Genomic DNA, 18,714 nt, shown 5'->3' with positions numbered 1-18,714 from the left:
AAACTCCTTCAGAAAAATCTCAACAATTTAATCTCATCTAGACCTTAGAGGATTGACTTCATTTCTTAATAACTCAATTCCTATTGCCTCTGAAGCTATGGATCCTTATGCTTGCCTCCACCCAAAATAGATATTCCCAGATGGATTCCACAGATGCCACCTCTATCCTGATTTTATTATACACCCAGTTCCAGGTTAAATGAGATAATATATGTAAAACACTTGCAAATCTTAGAGCACTGTGTAAATGCTAGCTATTATTACCATTATTATTAGATAAACTAACAGGAAATTCTGTCTGGGACAGGCTGGGATTTAACAGATGGGAGAAGAGTAATTTGTAAACATTTATTACAGGAATCCCCTTTGGCAATCAGGTACTTTGCCCTTACTTTCAGTGAAACTATTCTTGAGAGGACTGTGGGAACTGAGTGTGCATCACAACATAGCATTTTCGCTCTTTTTGTTGTTGTTTGCTTGTGTTTGGTTTTCTCATTCTGTTCCTTTTTGATCTGATTTTTCATGTGCAGCATGATATTTGTGGAAATATGTATAGAAAAATTGCACATGTACTGGATTATTTGCTGTCTTGGGGAGGGAGTGGGAGGAAGGAAGGGAAGAAATGTGGAACACAAGATTTTGCAAGGATGAATGTTGAAAATTATCCATGCATATATTTTGAAAATGCTTTAATTAAAAGAAAAAAACTACTCTTGACCTTATGATTAGTTGGTACCAATGTAACAGGTGGAGACCTGCAAAAAATATTGAGTCATTTTCCAAAAGGCTTATTCAGGGAAGCAAGGTTGTATGGTGGGAAGAAAGAACCCGGGAAAGAATCATCCTAAAGTTGGATATTTGGCTCTGATACTAAGGAGATAGGTGACCCTGGTATGTCATTTCCTCCTTTTAAATCTGAATTTCCACACTTGTAAAAAAAAAATTAGGAATGTAATTAAGAGATACCTGTATCTCCTGCCCAAAGGATGCCCATAATGAAGCAATGACTGGTATGAGGTCTTGCAGTGCAAAAGTAGATTCTTAATAAATGCTTGAGGAATAGGATTGAACATAAATGGGAGCTATTATTATTTCTCACCAGCAGTGCATTCATCTGGAGGACGAGTTTCTTTATTCGCATTTAAGTGATTTGAACTTCAGGTCCTGTGATGCAAAGAGGCAGTCTTATAGAAGGTTTTCATCTGGTAAGTTGATCGAATGAAGCAATAAGACTACAATCAAAGGATTCGTGGAAGCAGACAAAGAGATGTCATAAGAGGAATTAGCCATTATGTCAAGAAGTACATTTTAACATTTTAAAATTGAGTCATCCACAGCTTGATGCAGGTATCCACCAAAGAAGAGATAGTTGAAATGATAGTGCAGCAGATTTCTTTGCCAAATGCTGCCCATCAGGACTCTTCACATCCTGCTGTCTCTTCACAAAGAACTGGGTTGATTTCTGCGAGGTAATAATAAAGGGATACCCAGAAGGCTACAGTGACTGCCGTACCATGTTTCTCTCTTGGCTTGTTTGTTTCACAACAGCAAGAAGCTATGGGGCCAAACCCTTCTGGGTAAATCTTCCCCCTCAGTGCTCTATTAGGAAGTATAAGATTCATCTTCCAGCCTCCGGCAAAGAACCTAGCCCAGACATGCAACTGTCACCTTCAAAGACTTCAACTCTTGTGTCTTTCGGCTCACATCCCCACTGAACTACCAGCCCAGAGACTCCTTGGGGTGTGGGGAGTGTCAGGCTTGCGTTTCCACATATTCTTTCCATTCCTCTATCTTCAGCTATGATTTAACATCAGTTCCACAGGAAGTCACTGAGGTGTCTGAATAGAAAAGGATTACTAAGGACCAAAAAGAAGTGGTGGTCCTAGTTTAGGGAGCAATGCCTATTGCTTTGCCAATTTTTTTTTTTTTTTGCTATGAGTTACAAGCCTATACAAAAAAGTTTCCTTTCGCAGTGTCTAACAACAATAGAACTTGCTCATTTTACATAGCACACTAAGGTTTGCAAAGCACTTAACACATATTATCTCATCTGTGAGATATTATCTCCATTTTACAGGTGAGAAAACTGAGACCGACTGAAATGAAGTGACTTGCCTGAGGTCACATTGCTAGTAAGAAGGCATTTGAATCTATATTTTCCTAACTCCAAGATGGAGAGCTCTATCCAGTACAACAGACAACTACGCAGTCAACACTTTTACATTGACAAGGGATCTTTAGTTGAATCAGGAAGGCTTTGCTAGATGGCAATTTCCCTTTCCCTAAATAAGAACTTAGTATTGTTAGAATCAGAATTTCTATCTGGAAGGAATCCTCAGCAACAGATATTACACCCTCTTCATCTTACAAGATAGAAAACTGAGGCATAGAACAGAACATAGAATCTTAGATTTAGAGGTAGAAGGTGCCTCAAAGGTCATGTAAGTCCAACCTTCTCATTTTATTAATGAGAACACAGAATTCTTTTGTAAGATCACAAAGGCAGATAATGATAGAACTGGAACTCACATCTTCCAATGCAGCAGTCCTCCCACTACACCATTATGCCTCTCTTTGTCTTTCTACCTAGGAGATACGCTTTCCAATAGGATTTGGTTTTTTGGACTGAAATGGAGAAGAAATCAAGGGATCACATTGTAAATTATCTATGTAAATGCTCAAATAGATTCAATCTCCTCCTGAAAAATTACTCAGAAGCAAGGTGAGAAGATACTTCATACAACAAAAGAGTCCAACACGTTGTTGATAATACTTTATAAACACAATATGCTTTCCACCCTCTAGGTGCAGGTTTTGTCTCTCTGAAGATGATGTCTTTAAATTGAAATACGCAAAATAATTGATTTTTGGAGAGCAAGCTCTGCCACAAGAAGTTATGAAAAAATTCTGTTGAAAGGGATTCTGGCTCTGTACCCTCCTCTACTAACCCTTTTTTATTTATTGTCTTCCCCTTTAGGATGTGAGTTCCTTGGAGCTGGGGATGACCTTTCCCTTCCCCCACATTTTATTGCATCCCCTGTGTTTAGCACAGATCTTGGTATATAGTAAGCACTTACTAAGTACCCTCTCTGTCTAGCTACCAAATTGTGCCTGTAGCATGACATTCACTTACTAACTCATTCATTTAATAGACTATTTATTGAGTACCTGTTATGGACAAGACCTTGTGTGAGGTGTTATGGAGAATGCAGAGATACAAACATGAGTCATATCCATAATCCCTTATCCCAAGAAGTTTACAATATAGTCCCCCATAATAAATGGAATATTATGCAACTCAATAGCTTCCCTATAAGAAAGAAAGCCTGCCAAAGAGAAACAATGATTTCTATATCCTAAAGCATCTAATCAATAGCCCTTTCCTTAGACTCATGGCTTTCAGTCTTTTAACAAACAAACAAAAAACCTCGGATAGCAGTGGCCAGAAAATCCATTTGTTAAATTATCCTCCTTCTTAAAACCAGTATAAACAGGGTTTTTACTATAATGTGGGCAGCTAGGTGATACAGTGGATAAAGGGCTAGACCTAGAGTTAGTAAGATCTACATTCAAAGCTGTTCTCAGACATTTACGTATTCTTGGACAAATTGCTTAACCCCGTTTGCCTCAGTTTCCTCTTCCATAAAATGAACCAGAGAGGGAAATGACAAACCACTCTAGTATCTTTGCCAAGAGAACCCCCAAAACTAATTTTTGGGGAGGGAGAGAGGCAGATAGACAGAGGGAATAATATTGCTCCAGGACTTCAACCACCTTTCCTTGGAACTCCTATCATGAGGCTGTGAGTAAACCCTGAAATTAGGGCCACAGAGTTAGACGGAAAGGTAAGTAACAAATATTTCATGCCTCCAAAAATTTTCATGAGTAGGTAACTGAACAAAACAACTTCAAATTCTCCCACAGGTCCAGTTCTTCAAATCTATCCTATCTTCAAAATGGATGTGCAACATCCTCTGAAATACTGCCCACCTCCAAGCTAATGTGAGCTGTATTTGATTCCGGGATCAGGATGTTCAGGCAACCCAATTATTACACAAGAAAAAAGAACAGAATCTCCAATAAAATAATGAGCAAAACAATTTCAAATTCTCCCACAGGTCCAGTTTCTCAAATCTGTGCTATCTTCAAAATGGATTTGCAGCATTCTCTGAAATACTGCCCACCTCCATGGGCTAATGCAAACTGTATCTGATTCCAGGGTCAGAAGGTCCAGGCAATCCAATTATTACACAAGAAACAAGAACAGAATGAGCAAAACAATTTCAAATTCTCCCACAGGTCCAGTTCCTCAAATCTATGCTATCTTCAAAATAGATTTGCAGCATTCTCTGAAATACTGCCCACCTCCATGCTAATTCGAGCTGTAATCTGATTCCAGGGTCAGGATGTCCAGGCAATCCAATTATTACACAAGAAACAAGAACAGAATCTCCAATAAAATGAAAGGGGGGAGGAGTAGGGGAGGGAGCAAGGCAGATAGACAGAGGGAATATTGCTCCAGGACTTCCACCACCTTACCTTGGAACTCATATCATGGAGCTGTGAGTAAACCCAGAAATTAGGACACACCAGAAGGCATGCAAACCTGATCTTCCTGCCTTGGCCTCAGGTGAAAAACATCAGGACCTGGAAAGGGAACTCAGCAGCAATTAGTCCTATGGCCTAGATCCTTTTACCTACACTTGATGTCGAAGTTAAAGTGTAATCTTGGAGAAAAGAAATAAATGATAATCAAAAAAAAAAAAAAAAAGAATGGGAGCCTTAGAAGTAGACACAAACAAGAGAGCTTTAGGACCCACGTGTGGAGTTTATTAGATTCTTTCTAAAAATGCAAGTTGTACAAGTAGTTGTTCAGGTGTGATCTTCTGTTTTTGATTTCACGTATGTAGAAATGCACATGCTCAATAAAGTTTCTAAGGTTTCCCAGGTACAAAGTAACAAAATACATTTTTTTTTGAAAAATAAATCTTTCAATCTATGAAAAGGGGGAAGAATTCATTTTCAGTGTGTTTTTAACATTCCCTGTTTTTTCTGTAAAATGGAAATTCAGGAAAAATGGGAAGGTGCTTTCCCATTTCTCCACCAATTTTGGGGAAATTTTCCTAGTGTTCCCAGAGATTAAAGGCCAAAAGGAATTCTATTCCTGTCCTTTTCTGAATATGTTCCAGGAACTAGAAAATTCCTATAGGGTTAATTCTCCTCATCACCCAAAAATTTTTTGGTTGATTTCTTGAAAATTTCAAAAAAAGGATGTTTTCCTTGCCAAAAAAAAAAAAAAAACCAAAAAATATATTGGACTTTCAACAAAGGCTCTCCCTAATGAAACCCTTTACCCCAAAAGGAAAGATGGGCTGTGAGGGGATCTTGGGGCCTGTCTCCCACCTGGGGCAAGGGCAAAAAGAAAAAAACTTTGGTTTCACATTGAAATGGAATCTTTAGGAAGGGGCAGGAGAAAATTGGAGGAGGGGGAGGGAAGGAATAAAATAACTCTTTCCTTTTTAATTTTGAAAAAAACGAAGTTCGCTTAAATTTAATCAAAATTTCATATATACAAAGCTTTATATCCAAACATCTAAGACTATGGTCCTAGGCAAAAAAATAAATATTTCTCCCGCCTTATCTAGAAACCCCAGATGCCTTTTTGGGGCCTTTTCCCCTGGTTTAGAACACCAGAGATCAGAAATTTGGGAAGTCTATGGGGGTAAAATTGGTTTAAAAAATAATTAGGGACCTGAAACAAGGTATTTTAAAGTGTCATTTAAACCAAAGCGGAGAAAAATAAAAGAAAAAAGACATGGGGACCTTCCCAGGCATAATCTGGACTACTTTTCTCTCTCAGTGCCGGATTGAAACCAAAGACTCCAAAGGCCGCCCGGGAACTGAGCAGTCTGGCAAAAAGGATTCAGGCCTGGGAGTTTCGTTTGCTGGGCCCATAAGGTTACAGGGTCCCACAAGGCCCTGAGTAGTACCAAATTTTAGTGATTTAAAGCAGAGGAAAGGAGGTTTGGGAAAACCAGGGACTTTGGCCTTGCAGGTAGAACCCTCGGGATGAGGACCAGAAAGGACTTTTGGATTCCCGTTATGGGGCCTTGGTCTTCACTGAATCTTTTCCCTTTCCAGTCCCTCTTCCTCCTGTCCCAGAGTTTCCACTGTCAGCTCTGAAACCCATGTTTTTCTGCTTTTACTCTGGCCTGCCCCAGGTGGGGAGACAGGCCCGGGCAAAGATCGCCCTGCACAGCCCATCTTCTCCACTGGGGTGGGGTCAGGATTGCATTAGGAGAACTCTAGTCCTGGCGCTGAGGGCCAGGGTGGAGAGAGGTCATCCTGCAACCTGCTTCAGGGAGTTCAGGCACTGGACCCGCTCCCCTATCACCTCTTTAGAAGAGGGATCTCCAAGAGCAAAGCTCCTGTCCCAGTCCAGGAGATCTTCTGCCTCCAATGGAACTGAAGCTCATTCTGAGGCCCAGGAGAAGCCATGTCCAAGCTCAGGACAGAGTCTCCTTGTCTCCTGTGCACTGGGCCCTTTCCTGCCCCTCCTCCAGCAGCAGAGGGAAACTGAGAGCCCGGCCCTTGGCCCGGAGGCTTTATTGGGGAGGATATCTAACAAAATCAAACCCCTTAGGCGAAGGAAAAACCCTTTTGGTTTCCTGTGTAAAGAAATCAGAATCTACAAAGTGCAGTGATAGAAGGCTGGAAGATGGAGTTGGGAGGTGGAGAATAGATGGGGCAAGGAACCCCGGGATTTTCTATCCACTTTTCTTCTCTCTCCGTGATTCCAAATAAATATAGGTCCGAAAGAGGTCTCGCTCACCTCTCAGGGAGCTAGCTACCAGGGGCGCCAGAGTCCGGAAGGTGGGGGGCCGGGAGGACAGCCGCCGGACCCCCGAGGAGAGCAGACTAACCGCATTCTATCTGGGGAGTCGGAGCGCAGATCTTTAGGGCTGCTGCGGGAATCCGGGGGAAGGGACTGGCCCGCGGCGCTCCGGTGCAGATGCTCCAGGAGTCGGCTGCACACCTCGCCGTCCAGGAGGCTGCAGGAGGGCAGGACCCGGGTCAGGCGGCTGAGGCAGGCCCGATAGCCCTCTCTGTAGCTGTCTGCTAAGGCTGGGGAGGCAAGAGGCGAACAGTAGTCAGGCTCTGAGACCGCGCGAAAAGACAAGAACGGGGGACGGGGTTGGGGGGAGGGACCGAGCCCGAGCTGGTGCCAACTGGGACGCCGTTAGCCTAGAGGTCACTCACTGGGAGCCGCGGGGCCGTGGGACGTGGGCAGCTCCTGCAGGAAGCGCACCGTCATTTCTAGGATGTCTGCTTTCTCCAGCTTCGAGTAGCGGGAACTCTATGGGAAGCAAGGTGACAGAGGGCTCTAGGAGGCCGCGCTGCGTGAGCCACCTCCCCGGGCTCGGCCTGTTCCCAGAGCCCAGGATCCCCAGCCCGCCGAGGGGGGCCGTCGGGACGTCACCGCTTTCCACCCTCTCGGCTCCCTCCACGCCCTCCACCAACCCCCTAGCCCCCGGGGCAACGGCTGCACTCACATCCTTGCCGATAAGGGGTAAGATGAGACCCTTGAGCTGGCTCAGGCTCTCGTTGATGCGCGCCCGTCGGCGTTTCTCCATGAGAGGCTTCAGGGTCTGCGGGAACAGGGAAGTTGAGGCGAGACTTGTTCCTTGCCGGTCTTTCCTCCTTCCCAGTTCTCCACCCCCACTCACCCGCCGGCCCTCACCAGTTTCCGCGGCTCTTACCTTTCGCAGTTCGGCGGCGTCCCCTGGCCTGCGAGGGACGCCCATCTTGGGCTGGAAGGCGCTCCCTGCTTCCGGCTCGGCGCCGTGGGGAGACATACAGCCTCTGCGGAGCTCCCAGGCGGGTCGGCCCAGCTCGCTAAGCCACCGGGTGGGACGCCGAATAATCACCCGAACGTCTCCACCTAGACTTTAAGGAACCGCCCCGCCCTCCGGCCCCACCTCCTGGCTTTGTTCCCGCTGGGGAAGAGAAGGGCGAAGGAGGCTGGGAGGGATGAGAAAGGGGTGGATCCCTGGGGAGAAGAGGGCACGGTTCCCGGCCCCATCTGCTCGCGATCGGAGCGCTGGCAGCGAGACGGTGCGCCCTGGGGCAGAGAAGCTGCAGACGGGGAGGAGGCGCCCGAGGCAACGGAGCTCACACTGGGACGCCGGGCCGGGATTGCAGCGGGGAGGCCGTCCAAAGGTTAGGACCCGGAGATGAGACAGCGAAGACTGGGTTTGCCACAGCGCCTCGGAAGGAATGAACTGCTCTGCTCCCCGAGAAATCCAGCCGTCCTTACCCATCCCATTTCCACCGATCTTCCAACCCTGCCTCCTAATCCACCATTACCAAGGGGGGGGGGTGCTCTCACCCCAGAAGAATTGTGAAATAGGGCCTGTTCTGTGCTGTAGCTCCTTCTGCCGCTTCTAGGGATCCGTTCTCCAGGGCCCTGGGTCTTCCAGCCTCCTCTTGGCTCTCAGACGGTTTCTACAAGGGTACATCCCCCCTCCCCCTCCTCCCAATGCTCCCCTCCGAATTAAAGCTTTGGAAGGCGCGAGTCTCATTCACAGACGCTCTCGCAGGTTTGGCTTGTTCTCCGATTTTGTTTTTTAGCATTTTAAACGTGTTCCAGGAATGGGAGCAGGAGCCAAAAAAGGGGCTATTTGGGGAGTCCTTAGGTCGCATCCTGAAAACCTTAGAAAGGAGAGATCCTCTAGAGATCTCCACAGCTGGAGATAACTCTCTGACCCTTAAAGTCTCGTGCACTGTCGCCCCGCCCTGCGTCCATATCGCTTGTCCGTTGCTTTTGCTAGCAGCCCCGGCGTCCCCAACTCAGCTGTGCTGGGCGGTTCCGGAGATAATTCTCCCTCTCTCCCCCGAGCTTAGAGCGAGATTTAATGACTGAGGTGCGTGGGGGAAGGGCAAGGGGAGGGGAGCTATGGGGAATACCCAACGGCTGAAGCTACGGGCCGAGGGATACTTTCGGTTCCCGAATCCAAACTGCGTTTGTAGCCAGGTTCACAGCTGTTCTCTAACTCGGACGTAACTTCAGAGTAAAGGCAGCGGGGAAGAGTCTCTAGACCGAGCTCTGGCAGCTTCCCCATTTAGCCCCGGGGAACCTGGAAACAGTGCCAGCTTCCGAAATCGGAGGGCTTGGGCTGAACTCCCCATTCCCGAGAAACAGGCGCTGTCCCAGGTGCTGAGAGACTCGAGATTCCCTCCCTTTGGCTACTGGAAGAAGGGTCTGAATGCCGAACGCTAGAGAAAATACCAATTGTGGAAAGGGAAGCAGGGATAGTCGGATCGAAGCAGGGATCCGTCTCCGGGGACGAGATCCTGCAAGGAGTCAGTCAACTAGCTTTTACTAAGCTCCTATTACGTGTCAATCACTCTGGAGGAGTTCACAGACTAAGGAAGGAGAATTGCAAACCACTGTATACACAAACAGTATATATACAGGATAAACTGGGAGTGGTATCAGAGGAAAGACTCTAAGATTACGGAAGACTGGGAAGGGCTTCTTCCATAAGGTGGGACTGTAGCTGAGACTTGGCAAAAAGCCAGGGAAGCTAGGAGACAGAGATGAAAAGTTTCAAGCATGGGAACGAAAGCTGGGAGATGGAAATGTTCTGCGTGAAGAACAGCGGGAGGCCATTGTCACTGGAACGAGGAGGGAGGGGAAGCGGAGAAAGAAAGGTAGCAAGGAGCCAGGCTATGAAGAGCTGCTTTAAAAGCCAACCAGAGCTATGCCCAGAAAAATAACTCTGGGAGATGACTAAAAACCATTACATTAAATTCCCAATCCCTATATTTATACACACATGCATTTTTTATTTCCTTCACAAGCTAATTGTACAATAATTCAGAGCCTGATTCTTTTTGTACAGCAAAATAATGTTTTGGTCATGTATACTTATTGTGTATCTAAGTTCTATTTTAATATATTTAACATCTACTGGTCATCCTGCCATCTAGGGAGGGGTGGGGGTAAGAGGTGAAAAATTGGAACAAGAGGTTTGGCAATTGTTAATGCTGTAAAGTTACCCATGTATATATCCTGTAAATAAAAGGCTATTAAATAAAAAAAAAAAAAGAAAGAAATGGAAGGAAATAAAAAAAATAAAAAATAAAATAAAAATAAAAAAGCCAACCAGAGGATTTTCTATTTGATCCTGGAGGTAATAGGAAGCTACTGGAGTTCATTGAATCCGGAGCGATATGATCAGACCTTCATTTTAGGAAGATCCCTTTGACAGCTGAATGGAAAGTAAATTCAAATGTGAAGAGACTTAAAGCAGGGAGATCAACTAGTAAAGAGCAACTTTATATATATATTTTTATATATATACATACATTTCTATATATATATAGCCTTCATGAATCCATTTCTATTTGACTTTGCCATCACTACACGCCAATGAAATCACAGGTATAGTCCCCTTTCCATTTTGTTGGTCTCCTTACTTTCCAACACCCTCCACCCCTATTCAGTGGTCCAGTGAGAGTGCTCTATTTTCTGCTCTTTGAATATGATACCCCATCTACTGACTTTTTTCTCCACTAATAGTCTTCTATGCCTGGAATTCTCTTGCTCCTCATCTTTTGGCTTTCCTGGCTTCTTTTACAACCCCAAAGATCTTCTGTAGGAAGTTTCCCATTCCCCTTTAATTTTAATGTCAAAGACCAACTTTCAAAGGTTTTAGAGCTGCCTCATTAAATGAAGTTCTCTATTCTGGAAAGCCCATTAGAAGTCGATTGTCTTATCTGGGATATCAAAACAGGGTATCTGGGTACTCAAAGAGCCACATGAAGGCTCTAGTAGGTGGAAGACAGACCGTGGGAAGGGTGATGGAGAATGCCAAAACTACACTTTACAGACTTGGGAGAAGCAACGACAGCTCTGAAAACAGAAGATCCTACTTTCCCTAATAGTTCCGTATTAAGTTTAGAATTAAGATATGATCCTCTGTTTTGGATTTAAAACTTTCACAATCTGGATCCAAGCCACTTTTCTGTCTTGATGATGTCCTTCTTACTGTTTCTCGTACACCCCATTCCATCTCCCCTCAGAAAGTCTTTGCCCATGTCTGCAATTCATTTCTTCTTCACCGCTGCCTCTGAAAATCCCTAATTTCTTTCAAAAGTCAGCTAAAAAGCAACTCTTTATATGAGTAATTGCTTAATCATCCCAGATACTGGAGCCTTCTCCCAAATGAAGACCTGCTCCACATTGACAATTGTGTGAAGAAATAACGATTTGACAATTCACTGGATATATCGTGTGAAATTGGATGAGGAGTTCAGGATGATACTCGGGTCGTTAGCCTGAGTGACTGGGAAAGATAGATTTCTCCTCCACAGAACGAAGGAAGTTGGGAAGATAAAAATATTGGGAAGAGAATAGATTGGTTTGGACATTTTGAGATGACTAGAGGACATTTAATTTGAGATGTTCGGGAAGCAGTTGCTGCTGCCAGTTCCAACTGCCTGCTGGGAATCAGAAAAGAGGCTAAAAACGGATCGGTATACCTGGGAGCCATTGACACTGAGGTGATAGCTGAAGGCAGTGAAGCTGGTATGATCCCCAATGGAACTAGCTTAGAGGGAGGAAGGGCCCAGGGAAGGGTTTGAGGGGATACCCATAGTTAGAAGTAACCCAGAACAGACCTTGGAGCCTGCGAGTAATGACGGTTCCCACCTGAGTGAAGGTGTTATGGGAGTGGCTCTGTGGCTCTCCCGGGTGGGTCTCTGACACATACCCGCTGCTGTCCCTAATACATTTGGCTCCTCACCTAGAGGAGCGGAGGAGATCGCCTTTCAGCACAGCGCCACGCTGTGGCATTTTCCTTCAGGTGCCTGGGAGAAGGCGAGGAGTGAGAGGCGGTCCGTGAGGACTCCGGGTCGGCACTAACCGCCCACTATGTCTAGTCAGACAAATTGGCCTCCCGAAAAGCCTCTCCCGTGGGCGCTTTGCAAGCGTGCCCCACCCTCCCCACGAGTTTAAGCTGCTGTAGGCCTCTCGCGAGTGAACTCGATCAAACAGAAGTCTAGCACTGTGACCCAGGTCTGCCCCCTCCCCCAAAGAAATGCCCGCAAAGATCGCGGAGCGTGTAAAAGGTCTGGCGACTTGGGTACGAGACTTGGCCAGCTCGGATGGGAGTCACTTTCCCTTTCTCCGAGACTCGCTTTTCTCCCCCAGAAAATGAGGGTGTGGAATGGTCATTAAGGACTCTTCCCGCTCCAACTCGCCTTGGCTGTTCAATTACGCCTCATTTGGCCTCTGGCAGTCTCCTCCCTTTCTATAGATATGAAATGAGTTGAGAGCCCAAGTTGTTCGCCCAGAACTGGTTCTGTCCCCTTCAGCCAACCTTTCCTCATCGACCCGGCAGTTCATTCGCGGCTGGAGGCGCCGGCTTTCTTGCTAAAGGGGTCTGCTCCATTCTTCCCTAAAGGTGGTCGCGGAGGGCAGCTTTCCAGCCGTCGGTCATAAGTTGGGCCAACCAAGAACTGGTGTGGAAGCGGGGGGCAGAAGCGGCAGGTGGGGTGGGGAGACTGGAGTCCCGCTCCCAAGCTGTCGGTCTGGACGCCCCTCCTCCCTCGCTGGGTTAACCTAGCCTAGGGCTGAGAGCTGGGAGGAGTCCGAGCAGGGGGAGGGCTGAGCCTCTGAGGCCGTCGCAGTTCCAGGGCCCCAGAGGGCGGAGGGAGGAGAGCCGAGGAGTGGGAGCAGAGAGGGGCCACTACGGTAGCCCGAGCCATCTCCTTCGATACCGGGGCAGAGCCGGGCCGCGGATCCATTACGCAGAGCCCTTCGGGCTCCGAGGCAAAGGCTCGAGGGACAAGGACTGGGACAGTTAGACTAGAGGAGCCTCTCCTGGGGCCGAGGACTTTGGGGGTGGGTGGGGATCACCGGGGTCCAGGGCGGCGGGAGTCTGCGACCTGAGACGCGGCCCCGCGAGCCGGGGTGCGGGTCCTGGCTAAGACCACACACCGCATGGCGCCCCCGGGACGCTGAGGGCCACCATGGCCCTGGAGCGGGCATTGCAAGCGTCGCGTCAGGGGGACCTAGAGACCCTGAAGGCGCTGCAGCGGGCCGGCTCGCTGCTGCCCACTCTGCGGGACCCGTTAGATGCTCTGCCCGTGCACCACGCGGCCCGGGCGGGCAAACTGCATTGCCTGCGCTTCCTGGTGGAGGAGGCGAACCTGCCCGCCACTGCCCGCGCCAGGAACGGGGCCACTCCGGCCCACGACGCCGCGGCCACTGGCCACCTGGCCTGTCTTCAGTGGCTTCTCACGCAGGGCGGCTGCGGAGTGCAGGTGAGTGAGCCTGGCGGAGCTTCTGTCACCCCTCGGACGTCCATTCCGGGGCCGGCCCCCTGACCCTGCGCCCTGGGCGGCGTTATCGGAGCCAGGCTGCTTTCCCTTCAGCTCTCACCCTTTCTCTAGTAACTGAGACTCCTCCTTCTACACCCCCTCCCCAATCCTCCACCGTAGATATCTACCTTCAGGACCAAGGAGAGTACCAGACGACCCCAGAGTTAAAGTGGCGGCTTGGCTGAGGCGGATAGATCCACCTCTGGAACTTTGTTCCTCTCGGGTTTTGCCCAACCTTCCTCTGTCCACTACTTTCTCTTCCCTGCCACTTCCTGACTCCAGCAGAGAACCTTGCATCTCATTTCATTCATAACTTCGCAGCAAATTCAACAAACGTTTGTGGCTAGAGCTAGTAATACTCCACCATCCCCAGGGGACGGCTCTAGGAGAGAGAGAGAAAAAGGCGGTCCTGCTTCCATCTCTGATGATAGAGCTTTATCTCCTAGAGGAGAAACTAGCAGGTGGAAGGCTATCATTTAAAACCAGCTAGGAATAGGTAGCTAGCTCATTCAATCCTTCTTGAACCTCAATACTCCTGAGTTCCTCAAATATACTAGCCACCATCTCCAATCCCATCACCCAACCCAAGCCTGGGGGTGCCAAATGATTTATCAGGCGACCCGAAGTTTACATTATGGCAGTCTGTGTGCAGGTCTGGGTTTGTCCAGATCTCAGAGCTGGTCCTATGATCGGGTCCCTTACCCAGCAGCCCAGGAGGTGCAGAACAGACCTTAAGGGAAGGTCATAGTCATTTTTGACCTTTCTAAATCCCTTGAAATTTCATACAACTTTTTGAATACTTCCTCTCCCCTATCAGATTCATGGTAACCTGTTTTCCTTAGAGAAAATACCAGAAAGGGAATGGAATGAGGATTCAATAAGGTCTCCTCAATCTCTGCCCCCTGCTCCCATCCAAAATGAAGGGCTGGAAGAAGAGGCATCTCCCATCCCTTAGGATGCAAGGAGCAAGGAGAAAGGACCAAAAGGAAGGGATGACCACAACCTAGTTCTCGCTGGGCTACAAAGTCCTTGGAGATAAACAGATTGCTGCGGGAAGATTGGCAGGTGGCAGCCTGGGATGTACCATTAGCAGCTTAAGAAACAATTTAGTGCTAGAGTGACAGGTGGGATCACCAGAGCCTTTCTAGCTGAACTCATCTCTCCTCCCCCACTCCCATCCCTGGGCTGGAGAGAGCCAAAGGCTTGGTCACTCAAGAAGGTCCTCTAAGAGAGCTTATTCACCATGTAAAGACAATAACTCACATTAATATATTTTATGGTTTCTAAAACTCTTTCCTCACCAAGAACACTGTTCAGGGTAAATATCATTACAGTTTTATAGATGAGAAAATTTGAATATGCTAAGTAATTTGCCCAGAATTATATACCAAAGTCTCAGAGCTAGCTTTGAACCTAGACCTCCTGACTTCAAGACCACAATTAACTTACAACAACCAAGACTTCTCCTTCTAATAAAGGACTGGAGACACTGAGGGCTAGAGACGTGAGTCTCCACTACAAGAAATGTGAATGGACTGGTGGGGTCAGACAAGGACATTGAGTTGGTACTAAGAACTTTTCCATTTCTGGACTGTCCTTCTCCCCTAGCACACGGGACTCTGTGATCATTACTACTGCTCTGTGCTCTTTGGAGCACAGATGGCTGAAATACCAGTTATCTAGTGTATTCCTAAAGCAGTTTTTTGAAGACTTTTTGGGGGTAGTTAGCTATATGATGGTGGCTTAGTTAACAAAAGTAAGAACAATCAGGGCAGAAGATGTGGGTGTCTACTGAGACTCAGCTTAGCAGCATCCCTAGAGCTGTTTTTTACTCTTGCCCCTTGTTCCGGTAGCCTAAACCTCAGAGACTGCTTTAGGAATACAAACAGTTTTGTACAAGCATACAAGCATACGCGAATAATAATTTATAATAATTGGACTTCTAAAAAGTTTTTGAAGTTTTTTAGATGAAATATATAAAATAAGCACATAAATTTATAAAAGAAAATAAATAAAGTGAGTTCATGAAAGTGAGATTTGGAATTCTTTTACATGAATTATATAAAATAAGTTTATAAATATATAAAGAAAAGATAATGTATAAAACAAGTTCATGAAAGTGAAAAGTGGCATGATTTAGTAGTTAGAGTTAAGCATGGGAGTCAGGAAGCCCAATGTTCAAGTCCAGTCACTTACTCTATGACCCAAGATAAGCCCCTTAACCTCTTTTTAAAAATTTTTATTTTAATTTTTTTTTTCATGAAGCAATTGAATGACTTGCTACGGATCACACAACTAGTGTTAAATGACTGAGGTTGGATTTGACCTCAGCTCTTTCTGACTCCAGGGTCCTGTGCTCTATTTACTGTGTCATCTAGCAACCCTAAGCCTCTTTAACTTCTTGGTACCCTCAGGTAATTCTCTATGAGCATGCATTGCAAAAAAATGTGCTTATCTGTATCATTGCTTCCCCATTCGGGGATTTCCCTACACTGAAGTCACAGATTTAGACCTATCCCCTTTCCCCCCAAAATGAGGATCTCTCTTTAAAAAAAAAACAACAAAACTTAATCACAGTTTTAAAAGTGAAATGCATGTATATTTAATTTAATGAATATATTCTTCATCAACAGTTATCTTTGAATTCCCTATTTTAAAAGTTGATCATGGTATATTCATAGACCAGAATGGTCAAAGAATTCATCACTAAATGATCAACCTTATAACACAAGGCATCCTACTGAGTGAAGGGGATGCTAGAGTAGCAGACCTAGTGTGTGCCTTCCATTGTGTGAATGAAGTATTCTACTTCTGGAGAACTTTCCAGAGGGCATTCTGCTGGGGTAGCCTTTGAGAGACCATGTCATCAGACATATTTTTCCCTAAGTCTTCTCTCAATTTGAATTGAAACTCTATTTATAAATTGGATTTGGGGGGAAATAGCATATGCATAATTAAATTAATATCTTAGTCATTTTTGTACTTTCTTTTTAAAAAATGTTTCACTGATACTTTTTTTAAAAAATATTACTCTTACTTCCTAGTAATCACTCCTGCAAAAGAATCCAATTAAGTAAAACAATATGACAGTTTACCATGTCAGGTATCACTTTCTATACTATATTCCATCATTTCTCTGCCGAGAGAATTATAAGTCACTAAGTTTTCTCCTGTACTAAATTTGGTCATTGAATTAATGTGAGTTCTGATTTTTTAAGTACTATTTTTCTTCATATTATTTATTCTTTTTTCCACCTTCCACTTGAATTTCATGTCTAAGATGGCTACTTATGTTGTTCAATATCTGTCTTTAGTCCCATTAGAACATACATCAATCTGTACTTCTTTGTCCTTAATTTCTCTCTCCTCTCCAGTTCATTCCTTTTTGTAATATTTAGGTGGAAGATCAGTCAAAGGTGATGCTTTCTTCTCTAAATATTAACAAATTCTCAGTTACATTTTTAATTTTTTTATTAATCTATTAGTCATGTTCTTTTTATTTTTTCAAAAGTAATCAGGGTTAAGTGACTTGCCCAGGATCACACAGCTAGTAAATGTCTAAGACTGGATTTGAACTCAGGTCCTCCTGATTCCAGGGCCAGTGCTCTATCCATTTCACCACTTAGTTGCCCCTACTGATGATTTTTTTAAATCATCAATACAACTCTCCAGTCTTAATAGCACCTTCCATTGTAATAACTACAGTTAAGTAAAACAAGTAAACTTATTAACCATGTCTGACCATGTAAATCACAATCTCTCTCTGTCTCAGTTTCTTCATATGAAAAATGGGTATAACACTAACATCTAGCTCACAGGGTTATTGTGAGGATCATATGAGATAAAATATGGAAAGAGTTTTGCAATTTTAAAGGTCTGTAGAAATTCTAACAGTGGTGATGAGGTTGACAATGAGAATGTTGTCTTATTCCACTTCCCTACCAAGAGCTAGGTTCTTGCCCCACTGTCAATACTCTGATGACACTGCATTGATTAGAGTTTGGGGATCAATGCTGGTTTTCTTTATATTATTGTGACTATTATGGAGAATTGCTCCCCTACCTCTAATTACTTTGCTCTGCATCAGTTCACATGAGATTTCCTAATTTTCTTTTAATTCGTCATATTCTTTTCTTATCTCACAAGAATGTTCCTTTACAATCCATAGCACAATTTGTTCAGCCATTCTCAAAAGTTCTCAAACTTTTGTTTTCAGTATCTTTATACTATTATACTATTAAATACTATTATATTAATTATATTATATTAAATACAAGGCATATGATATACTATTAAAATTATTGACAATCTATCCTAAGAATTTTTAGGTGGGTGATATTTATAGCTATTAATATAGATAGATATTAGAAATAAAAACTAGTTTTAAATTTGTCGACCCTTTGAAAGGGTTTTCAAAGACAATCCCACAGGAGTTTCTGGCCCACACTTTGAGAACCATTACCCTAATCAATGGATACCCACATACTTCCTAACTAGGAACTCTTTATTACTACATAATGTGTTGCTATAAATCTTTGTCCATGTGATACATTTCCCTCTATCTTTTGACTTCTTGAGCATGTGCCAGCTAGAGATAACTGCTTGTATAGAACAGATGTTCTATACAAAGATCAGTTACTTTTCTAGCATAATTCTGAACTTTTAGGATAATACACAGTTCTACCAAGAACTATGTTAATAGTTCTATCTACCAAGAGCATGTTAATAATCCTCTTTTTTCATAACCAACTTTTACATTCACATTTACCAATGCTTATTTTTTACCTTCAACCAAAACTCCAGCATAAATCAGATCTGCTCATTGGCAAGAATCCCCTTCTCCCAATAGGACAAGAAGACCTTTTTTTCTCTCCAATGGACTAGAAGGATCAGGGGAAGAGTGAGTCAGTGATAAGAAGGTCTGGTTTGAATTTTCAATGGTGGAGATACTTTCAAGGTCTTGGTTATATTGTTGTGCCTTATTTGTGAATACACAGTTAAGATTTTTGACTTTACATGCTTGTCAAAATAGAAGAATTCATTGGTGTCTCATGGCAATTTCAGCACAATCACCAAATCCTTCTTGAGCCTAGTAGCTCAGTGAATAGAGCACTGGACTTGGAATTAGGAAAATCTGAATTCAACCTGACCTCAGGCATTTACTAGCTACATGTATCTGTGTGAACTATCCAACTACTGTCTGCCACTGTTTTCTCATCTGTAAATTGAGTACAATAATAATGTTATTATACTTTATTATCAGATGTATCTGTTATATTATCATATCATATGTATCATAATATCATATATTATATGATTATATAG

General features: G+C 44.5%; 2 protein-coding genes across 5 annotated transcripts in view; one reads left to right on the top strand and one right to left on the bottom strand.

Moving 5' to 3' along the window:
- Nucleotides 1–6,134: 6,134 nt before the first annotated feature.
- Nucleotides 6,135–8,929, bottom strand: HES2 (hes family bHLH transcription factor 2). The gene is made up of 4 exons (XM_031962956.1): nt 7,761–8,929; nt 7,554–7,649; nt 7,261–7,357; nt 6,135–7,125 (listed from the first exon to the last, which is right to left on the bottom strand). Exons 1-4 carry the CDS (start codon nt 7,854–7,856, stop codon nt 6,848–6,850), a joined length of 567 nt encoding a protein of 188 aa, XP_031818816.1. The 5' UTR covers nt 7,857–8,929; the 3' UTR covers nt 6,135–6,847.
- Nucleotides 8,930–12,917: 3,988 nt separating this feature from the next.
- ESPN (espin) overlaps nt 12,918–18,714 on the top strand; it is a 53,891-nt gene continuing 48,094 nt past the window's right edge. For all 4 annotated transcript variants that reach the window (XM_031962953.1, XM_031962952.1, XM_031962950.1 and 1 more), the window contains exon 1: nt 12,918–13,332. In XM_031962953.1, coding sequence (XP_031818813.1) covers nt 13,039–13,332 — 294 coding nt within the window. In that variant the 5' untranslated portion in view covers nt 12,918–13,038. The remainder of the gene's footprint in view (nt 13,333–18,714) is intronic.

This window comes from Sarcophilus harrisii, chromosome 3 (assembly GCF_902635505.1).
Source record: "Sarcophilus harrisii chromosome 3, mSarHar1.11, whole genome shotgun sequence".
NCBI lineage: Eukaryota > Metazoa > Chordata > Mammalia > Dasyuromorphia > Dasyuridae > Sarcophilus > Sarcophilus harrisii.
This window is presented reverse-complemented; position numbering and strand designations above follow the sequence as displayed.